Source organism: Babylonia areolata, chromosome 7 (assembly GCF_041734735.1).
Source record: "Babylonia areolata isolate BAREFJ2019XMU chromosome 7, ASM4173473v1, whole genome shotgun sequence".
NCBI classification, from domain to species: Eukaryota; Metazoa; Mollusca; class Gastropoda; order Neogastropoda; family Buccinidae; genus Babylonia; species Babylonia areolata.
The window spans coordinates 53,830,004-53,843,499 of NC_134882.1; the positions used below are offsets into that span (position 1 = coordinate 53,830,004).

The window sequence follows — 13,496 nt, forward strand, 5'->3', positions numbered from 1 at the left end:
GAGATTTATAACAAAGATTACATCATAAACATATTAATTTGTCCAGCCAAGAATCACAGTAAAGGTTCAGTAATTATGAAGAAAACACAGCAACTTGATTTTCCCCCTTTACTGCTCTTTGTCAGTCCGCAATCTGTCCTAATTCAGCTGGAGAGAAAACAAAAACTGTAACACGTGGACACACAGTCACCCCCACCACTGACCTATCAACTCGCAATTCCGCACGAACTCATCATTTATCACTTCTCATAGCAGCTTTCTTCTTTTCCCCTGGTCAAAGGAATTCTCTGAAGAAAAGCACAACGGGACGCTTCCCTGTGTAGGTCTTTTTCCTTTTGGTAATAAAAATATATATATTAAGAAAAAATCTCAAAGGAAGCCAAAAAAAAAATATCTAACAGGAATGAATGGGACGAGAACAGACATTCTTGAAACGAAGCGAAATTGGCCTTGTACGAAAACTATACAGGTAGGTGACTAAAGCACTGCTGAGACAACACACACACGCACACTCACACACACACACACGCACACGCACACGCACACACACACAGTCCAGGATCTCATACTGCCCTGTGGAAAAGGACAGTCTATCCATGATCTCATACTCCCCGTGGAACAGAACAGTCAGTCCAAAATCTCATACTCGGTCCAGGATCTCATAATCCCTGTAGAACAGCAGTCAGTCCATGATATCATACTCCCCGTGGAATAGAACAGTCAGTCCAAGATCTCATACTCCCTGTGGAATAGAACAGTCAGTCCAAGATCTCATACTCCCTGTGGAATAGAACAGTCAGTCCATGATCTCATACTCCCTGTGGAATAGAACAGTCAGTCCAAGATCTCATACTCCCTGTGGAATAGAACAGTAAGTCCATGATCTCATACTCCCTGTGGAATAGAACAGTAAGTCCATGATCTCATACTCCCCGTGGAATAGAACAGTCAGTCCATGATCTCATACTCCCCGTGGAATAGAACAGTCAGTCCAAGATATCATACTCCCTGTGGAATAGAACAGTCAGTCCATGATCTCATACTCCCTGTGGAATAGAACAGTCAGTCCAGGATCTCATACTCCCTGTGGAATAGAACAGTCAGTCCAGGATCTCATACTCCCTGTGGAATAGAACAGTCAGTCAAGGATCTCATACTCCCTGTGGAATAGAACAGTCAGTCCAGGATCTCATACTCCCTGTGGAATAGAACAGTCAGTCCATGATATCATACTCCCTGTGGAATAGAACAATCACTCCAGGATCTCATACTCCCTGTGGAATAGAACAGTCAGTCCAGGATCTCATACACCCTGTGGAATAGAACAGTCAGTCCAGGATCTCATACTCCCTGTGGAATAGAACAGTCAGTCCAGGATCTCATACTCCCTGTGGAATAGAACAGTCGCTCCAGGATCTCATACTCCCTGTGGAACAGAACAGTCAGTCCAGGATCTCATACTCTCTGTGGAATAGAACAGTCAGTCCAGGATCTCATACTCCCTGTGGAATAGAACAGTCAGTCCAGGATCTCATACTCCCTGTGGAATAGAACAGTCAGTCAAGGATCTCATACTCCCTGTGGAATAGGACAGTCAGTCCAGGATCTCATACTGCCCTGTGGAATAGAACAATCAGTCCAGGATCTCATACACCCTGTGGAATAGAACAGTCAGTCAAGGATCTCATACTCCCTGTGGAATAGAACAGTCAGTCCATGATCTCATACTCCCTGTGGAATAGAACAATCACTCCAGGATCTCATACTCCCTGTGGAATAGAACAGTCAGTCCAGGATCTCATACACCCTGTGGAATAGAACAGTCAGTCCAGGATCTCATACTCCCTGTGGAATAGAACAGTCAGTCAAGGATCTCATACTCCCTGTGGAATAGAACAGTCAGTCCATGATCTCATACTCCCTGTGGAATAGGACAGTCAGTCCAGGATCTCATACTGCCCTGTGGAATAGAACAATCAGTCCAGGATCTCATACTCCCTGTGGAATAGAACAGTCAGTCCAAGATATACTCCCTGTAGAATAGAACAGTCAGTCCAGGATCTCATAATCCCTGTGGAATAGAACAGTCAGTCCAGGATCTCATACTCCCTGTGGAATAGATCAATCAGTCCAAGATCTCATACTCCCTGTGGAATAGAACAGTCAGTCCAAGATCTCATACTCCCTGTGGAATAGAACAGTCAGTCCAGGAAATCATACTCCCCGTGGAATAGAACAGTCAGTCCAGGATATCATACTCCCCAGATCTCATACTCCCTGTGGAATAGAACAGTCAGTCCATGATCTCATACTCCCTGTGGAATAGAACAGTCACTCCAGGATCTCATACTCCTTGTGGAATAGAACAGTCGCTCCAGGATCTCATACTCCCTGTGGAATAGAACAGTCAGTCCAGGATCTCATACTCTCTGTGGAACAGAACAGTCAGTCCAGGATCTCATACTCTCTGTGGAATAGAACAGTCAGTCCAGGATCTCATACTCTCTGTGGAATAGAACAGTCAGTCCAGGATATACTCCTTGTGGAACAGCAGTCAGTAAGTTAAGAGGCTCATACTCCCCAAGGAAAAGTCGGTCCAGGATCTCATACTCCCTGCGGAATAGAACAGTCAGTCCAAGATATACTCCCTGTGGAGTAGAACAGTCAGTCCAAGATATCATACTCCCTGTGATACAGCACACAGTCAGTCCAGGAGTTCATACTCCCTGTGGAGTAGAACAGTCCAGGATTCACTCTCTCTGTGGGACAGCAAACAGTCAGTTCATCCAGAAACAGAAAAGTCGGTCAAAAATCTCATACTCTCCGTGGAACAGCAGTCACTCAGTCAGTCAAGGATCTTATACTCGCCTAAGGAACAGAAAAGCCCGTCAAGGATCTGGTACCCCCATAGAACAGAACAGTCAGTCCAGGACCCGTCACTCCCCACCACGGGACAGACAGCACACACAAGTCAGTACAAGGATCGCGTACTCTCCGTGAGACAGAGCAGGATCTCGTTCTCTACCAGACAACAGTCAGTCAGTCCAAGATCTCATACCCCCCCGTAGAACAAAACAGAACAGAACAGACCAGTCAGTCCACCCCCCCCTCCGCCCCCCACCCCCCACAGGACAGCCAGCCAGCACACACACACACACGTCAGTCGAGGGTCTCGTAGTCCCCGTGAGACTGGCAGCAGCACCCTGTCAGGCACTTGCTCCAGCTCCACTGGCACTCGCACAGCTCCCCCTCCTCCCCCTCCCCGGCTCCCACGTGCCGGCCGCGCGGCCGGTACACGTGCACCTGGCAGTACCGGTGCCCCTGCATGGCCACCAGCAGTCGACCATTGGCCATGACGGCCACGTTGGTGGGCTTGACGTCGGGCCCGTAGTTCCACGTCTCGCTGACCGGGCAGCCCAGAAAGTCCCCCTGCCGGCTGAAGGTGATCACGCGAAAGTTACCTGTTGTTGGGTCACACACACCATTGGACATTGGTAATGTTATATAAACACACAGAGAGAGAGAGAGAGAGAGAGAGAGAGAGAGAGAGACAGAGAGAGAGAGAGAGAGAGAGAGAGACAGAGAGAGAAAGAGAGAGGGGGAGAGGGGGGTTAGATTCCGGTAACTTTTTACTACGATTGTGAAAGACACACACACACACACACACACACACACACACAGAGGGGGGGGGGGTGAGGGGGGGGGGGCTAGGGGGGGAAATTCCCGTAACCTTTTGCTATGAGAAAGAGGGAGAGGGGGAGACAGAGGGAGAGAGAGAGAGAGGGAGAGACAGAGAGAGAGAGAGAGAGGGAGGTAAAATTCCTGTAACCTTTTACTATGATTGATTTTTATTGTACTGTATTGTTTTTGTATTTGCATTCGTGGAGTGTCGTGTATGTAGTGTAGTGCAGGTGTATTGCTTTGCATTGTATTGTATTGTACTGTATTGTCACAGCAGATCTGTCTGTGTGAAATTCGGGCTCCTCTCCCCGTGGAGAGCGCACAGCAACAGAACAGCGCCACTCACACTGGTTCGGTGCTGTTTTTGTATCCTGCGTGCCAGTGTATTTGTATCACTGTCAGAGAAGGGACAACCCTTCTGTTACCGTGGGTACTTTTACGTGCACAAAAAGCATGCTGCACACGGGACCTCGCTTTATCGTTTCATCCGAATGACGAAGTGTTGAGACCACCAGTTAAGGTCTGGTGGTCGAGGGGAAGAAGATTCTGGCATGAGTGAGATTCGATTCATTTCGCTCAGATTCTCTCGCTGCCTACGCGAACGCTTGAGCACAAAACTGTCATTGCACAGAGGCAGTGGATTTCATCAATCCACTGTAATCCGTTCTCTTCTTCCGCCGCTTTCAACCTTCCCTCAAACGAAGACAGTACCCCATACACACCTGCTGGGAGTGAGGAAAGTCAGAATAAATGTCTTTCCCCAAAGACACAATAATTTACCATGCCGAAACGTATCGAGTGCAAGAGCTCCAATTCTTTTACTAAACTATTATAGCTGAACTGTCTCCTTTTTTTTTTTTTTAATAATACGAAATCTACGGCTAAAATTACACAAAACTTATTTTCAGTAATACATAACTGTCAGCTGAAACCAATTTCATACTGCATAAAACTGTGACAAGGCAAAAGCAATATTGAGAATACTGCAGAATCTAATTATTCTGATGGTCAGTACATCAAGGTCCAACATTTTGAATACTAGTGTCCGCGAAGAATTTTTCTCTCTCTCTTTTTTTTATCATTTATTGAAAGTTCAGTTACATACACCAACATCAGCCTACGAATGTGAACACTGGAAAAGAAAGCTGTAAATAATTATTATTGATATCCGTAACACTATCAGACACATATTGAACATCAGTCAACACGTCCTGACTTCTGTCGTTTTCTCTGTTGGCCCAAATCGTTCCCTGTCTTTAACCCCTTGACTGGTGAACGCTGGTGAAATGACATCACAGTGGCATCAGCCACATCTACTGTCATATGTATACATGTGTATTATACATGTACGTATGTCATTCCTACTTTTTGTGCACTTTTCAGTTGTGTGATTGATATTACTGAAAAAAGGTGATAATCATAATTGTGTGATTGATATTATTGAGCAATGGTGATAATCATGATTGTGTGGTTGATAGTATTGAACAAAGGTGATAATCATAATTGTGTGATATTATTGAAAAAAGGTGATAATCATAATTGTGTGATTGATAGTATTGAACAAAGGTGATAATCATAATTGTGTGATTGATATTACTGAACAAAGGTGATAATCATAATTGTGTGATTGATATTACTGAACAAAGGTGATAATCATAATTGTGTGATTGATATTACTGAACAAAGGTGATAATCATAATTGTGTGATTGATGTTACTGAACAAAGGTGATAATCATAATTGTGTGACTGATAGTATTGAACAAAGGTGATAATTATCATAATTGTGTGACTGATAGTATTGAACAAAGGTGATAATCACAATTGGGTGATTGATATTACTGAACAAAGGTGATAATCATAATTGTGTGATTGATATTACTGAACAAAGGTGATAATCATAATTGTGTGATTGATGTTACTGAACAAAGGTGATAATCATAATTGTGTGATTGATGTTACTGAACAAAGGTGATAATCATAATTGTGTGATTGATGTTACTGAACAAAGGTGATAATCATAATTGTGTGATTGATATTACTGAACAAAGGTGATAATCATAATTGTGTGACTGATAGTATTGAACAAAGGTGATAATCATAATTGTGTGATTGATAGTATTGAACAAAGGTGATAATCATAACTGTGTGATTGATATTACTGAACAAAGGTGATAATCATAACTGTGTGATTGATATTACTGAACAAAGGTGATAATCATAATTGTGTGACTGATAGTATTGAACAAAGGTGATAATCATAACTGTGTGATTTATAGTATTGAACAAAGGTGATAATCATAATTGTGTGATTGATATTACTGAACAAAGGTGATATCATAATTGTGTGATTGATATTACTGAACAAAGGTGATAATCATAATTGTGTGACTGATAGTATTGAACAAAGGTGATAATCATAACTGTGATTGATATTACTGAACAAAGGTGATAATCATAATTGTGTGATTGATATTACTGAACAAAGGTGATAATCATAATTGTGTGATTGATATTACTGAACAAAGGTGATAATCATAATTGTGTGATTGATATTACTGAACAAAGGTGATAATCATAATTGTGTGATTGATATTACTGAACAAAGGTGATAATCATAATTGTGTGATTGATATTACTGAACAAAGGTGATAATCATAATTGTGTGATTGATATTACTGAACAAAGGTGATAATCATAATTGTGTGATTGATGTTACTGAACAAAGGTGATAATCATAATTGTGTGATTGATTTTACTGAACAAAGGTGATAATCATAATTGTGTGATTGATATTACTGAACAAAGGTGATAATCATAATTGTGTGATTGATATTACTGAACAAAGGTGATAATCATAACTGTGTGATTGATATTACTGAACAAAGGTGATAATCATAATTGTGTGATTGATATTACTGAACAAAGGTGATAATCATAATCACAAGAGGAAGACATCCACAGAAAGAATGGCGACTGACACAACCTTGATTGGACTGCATGAGCGCCTTCGGCGTTTAGTTGGCATTAAGAAAACTTGAGCAACAAGCCTGAGCTTATATCGTACTCTTTTAGCTTGCTTAGCGTTAAAGACTGTCCCTATTATCTTACTGAATTTGCGTGGAGTTAGGACTGTTCTCAACGCAAAACACAAACTTAGCGTCGTAATGATATTGCTCATGCAATCCAGCATAGATCTGTAAGCTCTGTCTTGGTCTCAATGAGGTGACTGACAACCCTTTGTCAAAATAAGTCAAGGGGGCGGCTGCTGCTGCTTCTGCTGCTGCTGCTGCTTCTCGTTCGTCAGACGGGCACCCCAGTCTCCACGATGAAGGCAGCTGTACGCTGCAGGTCCTCCACAAGGCCGTTGAGCTTCCGTGGTCACTGGAGTTGGGTCGGGCCAGTACCTCTTTCTGAGCACCTCATGGAGGGAGCAGGACTGCAGCAGGTGTTCTGTTGTCTGGCTGTCAGTCCCACATGGGCACCGTGCTGAGTGACCAATGGGGAATTTATTGTATAAACGGTGTTTGAGGTACCAGTCAGTCCCACATGGGCACCGTGCTGAGTGACCAATGGGGAATTTATTGTATAAACGGTGTTTGAGGTACCAGTCAGTCCCACATGGGCACCGTGCTGAGTGACCAATGGGGAATTTATTGTATAAACGGTGTTTGAGGTACCAGTCAGTCCCACAGGGGCACAGGTGCTGACAGTGACCAATGGGGAATTTATTGTATAAACGGTGTTTGAGGTACCAGTCACTCACAGGTGCTGACAGTGACCAATGGGGAATTTATTGTATAAACGGTGTTTGAGGTACCAGTCACTCACAGGTGCTGACAGTGACCAATGGGGAATTTATTGTATAAACGGTGTTTGAGGCGGTTTTCTTTACCTCTTGCCTGCTGCTGAGAAATATACTCACCACAGATGGACACCAGTCACTTCATTGAAGAAGACAAAGCACACAAGGACATACATACCCGTGTCAGCGATGTAGATATTGTCGTTGCTGTCCACGCACACCCCGTGCGGGTAGCACAGGTACCCGAGGTCGCAGCCCACTCCGCCGATCTCCAGGATCTGCTCCTCCAGGGTTTCGTCAACGACCTTCACTTTGTGGCCGTTGGTGCACGACACGACCGTCAGGTTGCAGGACATCTTGGCCACGTAGTACGGCCCGCTGAACCTCATCCTCCCTTCCCCGCCGTCGCCGTACCAGAAGATGTTGTCGCCGACCTTACCCTCGTCCCAGCGACACACGCGGTCCTTGGCCAGCATGGTGACCACGAAGCGGCCGTGCCGGTCCCGGGCCACGCCGAACGGCTCCGAGTTAATCTGGGCGCTGTGCCCGTAGATGTTGCGGAAGATGTTCTCGTGGCGGCAACCCCCGACGTACAAACACGAATCCCACTTGGCCAGCGCGTAGTCCTCCTCCGCCACCGAGGCCACCACCGTGCCCACGGGGCCCATGCACACGTCGCGGATCTTGGGCTCCACCCGCCGGGCGTGCATCAGCCTGCCGGACACGCGGAAGGACAGGATGTAGTTGGCCTTGGTCTCCGACACGATGACCAGCGGCATGCCGCAGTAGTACTCGTCCACCGCCAGCCCCGTGATCTTCCTCATCTGCCCCTGGTGCACGTCCTGCCCGTACTCCCCAATGACGCTGTCGAAGACGTAGTCCCCCTGGCGGGTCTCGTAGCCCCGGGGCAGGCTCTTGGTCGTCGTGCCGTCCGCGCGCAGGGTCGCCTCGGGCGCCACCACCAGCACGGAGGGCGGCAGGTCCCCGACTGCCTCCAGGTCCGCGTGCAGCGGCAGCTTGGTCAGGAAGCCGGTGAACTCTTCTGCACAGCATCATCATCGTCATCATCATCATCATCACACGGCAAGGGTCAAACAGTAACAGGGAGGGTTTGCAGGTCCGCTTTCGTGATGGACTTTTCGTCGCTTGCAGAGCGAGAAGTAGGTCATATGACGTCATGGGCAGCCCACAGCCGTAACTGGCTTTTCTGAGTTTACACTGCTGCCTCTGTTCGGACAACGTTTTTAATGGATCAGTTCTTCTTCTGCGTTCGTGGGCTGAAACTCCCGCGTTCACTCGTATGTACACACTCGCTTTTACGTGTATGACCGTTTTTACCCCGCCATGTAGGCAGCCATACTCCGTTTTCGGGGGTGTGCATACTGGGTATGTTCTTGTTTCTATAACCCACCGAACGCTGACATGGATTACAGGATCTTTAACGTGCGTATTCGATCGTCTGCTTTCGTATACACGCGAAGGGGGTTCAGGCACAAGCAAGTCTGCACATAATGTTGACCTGGGAGATCGGGAAAATCTCCACCCTTTACCCACCAGGCGCCATTACCGAGATTCAAACCAGGGACCCTCAGATTGCAAGTCCAATGCCACTCGGCTATTGAGCCCGTCGGATCAGTTCGAATACGTAAAGGCAGAAATGTGACAAGAAACACACTAAAAGCAAACATAGGATTTTAAAGCAAGTAATGGGTATAATTATAAAAACCATATATATCTTGTAACTTGCAAAAAAGTAGCCACCAAAACCCCTGAGAATCCTTTCAACAGAACAGCGCGACATTTCCACGACGAAATTTTAGCCTTTCGGTAACCTGAAAAAAAGGAAATGGGGACGCGCATGGATGCGATTCTCCCTAACCTTCACCTTCACCTTCACCTCTCCCGTAGTCTGGGTTCAGACCGTTGGGGCACCGCTGCTGACCTGGCCACCACTCCTCTCCACTCTTCACGGTTTTCTGATTTCCTCAGGGCGTCACCGAGCGTCAAGCCTGTCCACCCCCGGATGTTGTCTTCCCATCTCTTCTTCTGCCGTCCTCTCCTTCTGCCTCCTTGTACGGTGCCTTGCAGGAACGTTTTGGCAAGACCAGATGATCGGGAGATGTGTCCATACCATCTAAGTTTGCGTTTTTTCACTATGGACAGAAGGTCTTCGTAGGGTCCAATACTTTGCTGGATTCTGTTCTTCACTTCCGTGTTAGTGATGTGGTCTCTGTAGGAGATGCCAAGTAGTCTACGAAAGCATCTCATCTCGACAGCTTGGATTCTTCTCTCGATGTCTGCAGTCAGGGTCCAAGTCTCGCAGGCGTAGAGCAATATTGATATAACCAGGGAACGCATCAGTCTGATTTTTGAGCTGAGAGCGATGTTTTTGTTGTTCCAGATGGTGTTCAGCTTGTTGAGTGCCGTTGTTGTTTGGGCAATTCTCGAGAGTACTTCTGGTTTAGATCCTTCATCTGACACGATTGCTCCCAGATATTTGAAGCTGTGGACTGTTTTAAGCTTTTCGTCGTTGACTTTGATGTCAATGCTGATGCCGTTGGTGTTGTTAGTCATCAGTTTGGTTTTCTCCGCACTGATTTGCATTCTCCCTAAAAATAAAATAAATAAATAAATAAATAACGGGAACCTCCACGAAAATGAGACGAAAGTGGGTGTGAAAACCTTCCCTGGAGTAGCGCAGCTCTCAGTCGGCTCTACCCAAGTATAAGGGCTCGGCAGCCCGTTGTGCCAATGACTCCGTATTTTGTTGAGAGCGCTTGGTCTCTGACTGAGGACAATTTTCAGTTTCAGTTTCAGTAGCTCAAGGAGGCGTCACTGCGTTCGAACAAATCCATATACGCTACACCACATCTGCCAAGCAGATGCCTGACCAGCAGCGTAACCCAACGCGCTTAGTCAGTCCTTGAGAAAAACAAGGTGAATAAATAATAGATAAGCTTACATAAATAAATAAATGAATAAATAAATAAATAAATAATAATTATGATATAAAAAAGGTAGTAGTAATGATAATAATAAAATAATAATAGTAATAAATAAATCAATAAATAAGACAACAATGATGATAAATAAGCAAATAAATGTAAAGCATGGAGACACACCGAGGACAAGCGCTATATAAGTATCAATGACAGTATTAACAGAAGGTGCCAAAACAGTATGGTCATGAAACAAGAGGCTCAGCATCACTGACAGGAAGGAATATACTGTTGAGGAAAGCTAAAGCCTGAGTGAAAATCGCGCGCTCGCGCGCGTGTGTGTGTCTATGTGTGTGTCTGTGTGTGGGTGTGCGTGTCTGTGTCTATGTCTCTCTGTGTGTGTGCGCGCGCGCGCGTACGTGACACCGACCTTTTCAGTGGATCGTTTCGCAATCACCTGCTGTCACCATTCCACTTCCTCCTTGTCATGAAGACCACTACAACAGGCAGGAACAACGGTATACAGTGGACACTCTGGACACAGCTGGACGACCTCGACTCGATGACGACCTGGCGCTCCTGTCACACAACCACAGCCAGATGCAGGACAAGACCACTCGCCTGGAGACCACGTCAGCCAGGACAGGGCTCAAGATCAACAAGAAGACCGAGCTGATGAAGATCAACACCACTGTAACACACCATTCACAGTCGGTGGAGAGCCCATCAGGGAGGTGGAGTCTTTCATCTACTTGGGAAGCGTGGTTGACCGACAGGGGGCACGGACCGGGACGTCACAGCCAGAATCGGCAAGGCAAGAACAGCTTTCATCATGCTCAAGAACATCTGGGCATCTGGAGCAATCAGTATGAAAACCAAACTCCGCATCTTCAAATCCAATGTGAAGTCAATTCTGCTCTATGGATGCGAGACATGGCGGACAACACGGACGATGCAGCAGAAGATTCAGCCATTCTTCAACACCTATGTGAGGCGCATCTACATGATCCGATGGCAGGAGAAGATCCGAAACAAAGATCTGTGGGAGCGAGTGGGACAGGAACCAGTGGCCAAGCAGATACTGCGGAGGAAGTGGGGCTGGATCGGACACACCCTCAGGAAGCCAGCGTCCAGCATCACGCGCCAAGCCTTGACCTGGAACCCGCAGGGAAAGAGGAAGAGAGGCCGGCCTCGCAACAGCTGGAGGCGAGATACCAAGGCAGAGCTGAAGCAGCAAGGGACCAACTGGACTGGAATGGCCAGAACAGCCCAGAACAGAGTGTTTCGCAATCAGAAGTGGTTTGACAGCTGCCCTATGAATCGCCCGAACTTCGATCATCCGCATTGTCAACATACCAGCTGGTACATCTTGCCTGTTTACCAAATTTCTTTTATCCGGATTGTGCTGACTAATGGCAAGAAAGCAATATCTGCTGCGCGTTATGAGTTGTTGCTCCGAATTTTTATGGTGTGTCGAGAAAACAGAAAGAAAGGTGTGGAGGGGGTGGGTTTACTGTGGCGTGTTGTGTGTGTGTGTGTGTGTGTGTGTGTGTGTGTGTGTGTGTGTGTGTGTGTGTGTGTGTGAGCATGCGTGTGTGTATGTGTGTGAGAGAATGAGTGTGAGTGTGTGCGCGTGTGTGTGTATGAGCATGCGTGTGTGTATGTGCGTGAGAGAGAGAGAGAGTGTGTGTGTGTGTGTGTATGTGTGTGTGAGAGAGAGAAAGAGAGAGCATGCGTGTGTGTATGTGTGTGAGAGAATGAGTATGAGGGTGTGCGCGCGTGTGTATGAGCATGCGTGTGTGTATGTGAGTGAATGAGAGAGTGAGTAAGTGAGTGTGTGTGTGTGTGTGTCTGTGTGTGTGTGTGTGTGTGTGTGAGTGTGAGTGTGAGTGTGTGTGTGTGTGTGTGTGTGCTTCGCTTGCCATCGACAGACAGGTTCAATGACTTACCCAGCAAGTTATGTTCGTCCCACATAAAGTTCCGTTCAACTCCACAAAATAACGATCGTAGCGGTCAGTAACCCAAGTGTTCACAATCGGTAACAACGTACAGTCAATGAAACCGCCATACCTTCATCGATTCCAGCAACACTACTGTAGATGCCTTCTTTAGGAAGCTGAATGATACCACATCAGCCCGAGGAAGCTAGTTCCTAATGTTAGTACTGTAAATTCCAGAGGCTATTTTAACATTAAGTACTGATGCATATTGAGCATTTAGAATGTAAACAATCACCGCATCGGGATGCATGCGTACGTGCTTGTGTGTGTGTCCGTGTGTGTGCGTGCTTGTGTGTGTGTGTGTGTGTTCGTTCTTTTGTTTAGCGTCTTTTCACTATCAGTGATATTACACGTTAAAAAAATAAATAAATTTTAAAAAAAAAGGGGGGGGGGCATGGGGTATAACTAACATGCAATTACATTTAACAGTAACAATTCAATAATAATAATTATAATAATCAGAAACCATTAACACAATTCTGAAGTGCATTAAAGGAATGTAGAAATAGGGCTATGAACTAATAAGAACCTCGTCAGAAATAACTTTACAAAAATCATCTGCAGAATTATTATTCTCTTTGAAATACTTGGGCAAGAAGGTACGTAACTGCTGGCAGTGAAACAAACGATGCAAGCTGAACTGCTTACCACAGATGCATGTAACATTTTTACTATACTTTATCTTCAGCGCATCAAGTTTTATACGGAAGAAAGTAGAGGTTATTAATCTTGTATAGCAAGCTGATGGATTCGGTATCTTTTCTTTAATAATATTCTCGGGGAATAATGTTCCTTTATGGTTTAAAAACTTTAACTTCCATCGGTTATGAAATCGACCCCATGCTGATTTTTCTAACAAAGTGTATGCCTCTTTTACGGAGAGACGCACATGTATTTTTGTCGATTTTTCTGAATCTTGCGCTCCTCTTTTAGCTGCTTTATCAACAGTTTCATTGCCAAGAATGCCCACATGAGAAGGCACCCAACAAAAACTGACCTCAGTCCCTTTAATCCTTAAACAATGTACCAAATGATTTGCCTCAATAACTAAGTCAGGTCTTGTTTCAAGGCTG

General features: G+C 45.4%; 1 protein-coding gene and 1 long non-coding RNA gene across 2 annotated transcripts in view; one reads left to right on the forward strand and one right to left on the reverse strand.

Moving 5' to 3' along the window:
• Window positions 1-987: 987 nt before the first annotated feature.
• LOC143284115 (uncharacterized) overlaps window positions 988-13,496 on the reverse strand; it is a 16,557-nt gene continuing 4,048 nt past the window's right edge. The window contains exons 2-3 of the mRNA XM_076590771.1: window positions 7,663-8,526; window positions 988-3,461 (exon numbers count right to left, since the gene is read on the reverse strand). Of these exons, the coding sequence (XP_076446886.1) occupies window positions 3,160-3,461; window positions 7,663-8,526 (1,166 nt within the window). The 3' untranslated portion in view covers window positions 988-3,159. The remainder of the gene's footprint in view (window positions 3,462-7,662; window positions 8,527-13,496) is intronic.
• On the forward strand, window positions 6,516-7,651 carry LOC143284117 (uncharacterized). The gene is made up of 3 exons (XR_013055492.1): window positions 6,516-7,211; window positions 7,356-7,382; window positions 7,448-7,651. It is a non-coding gene; the product is annotated as an uncharacterized LOC143284117 (long non-coding RNA).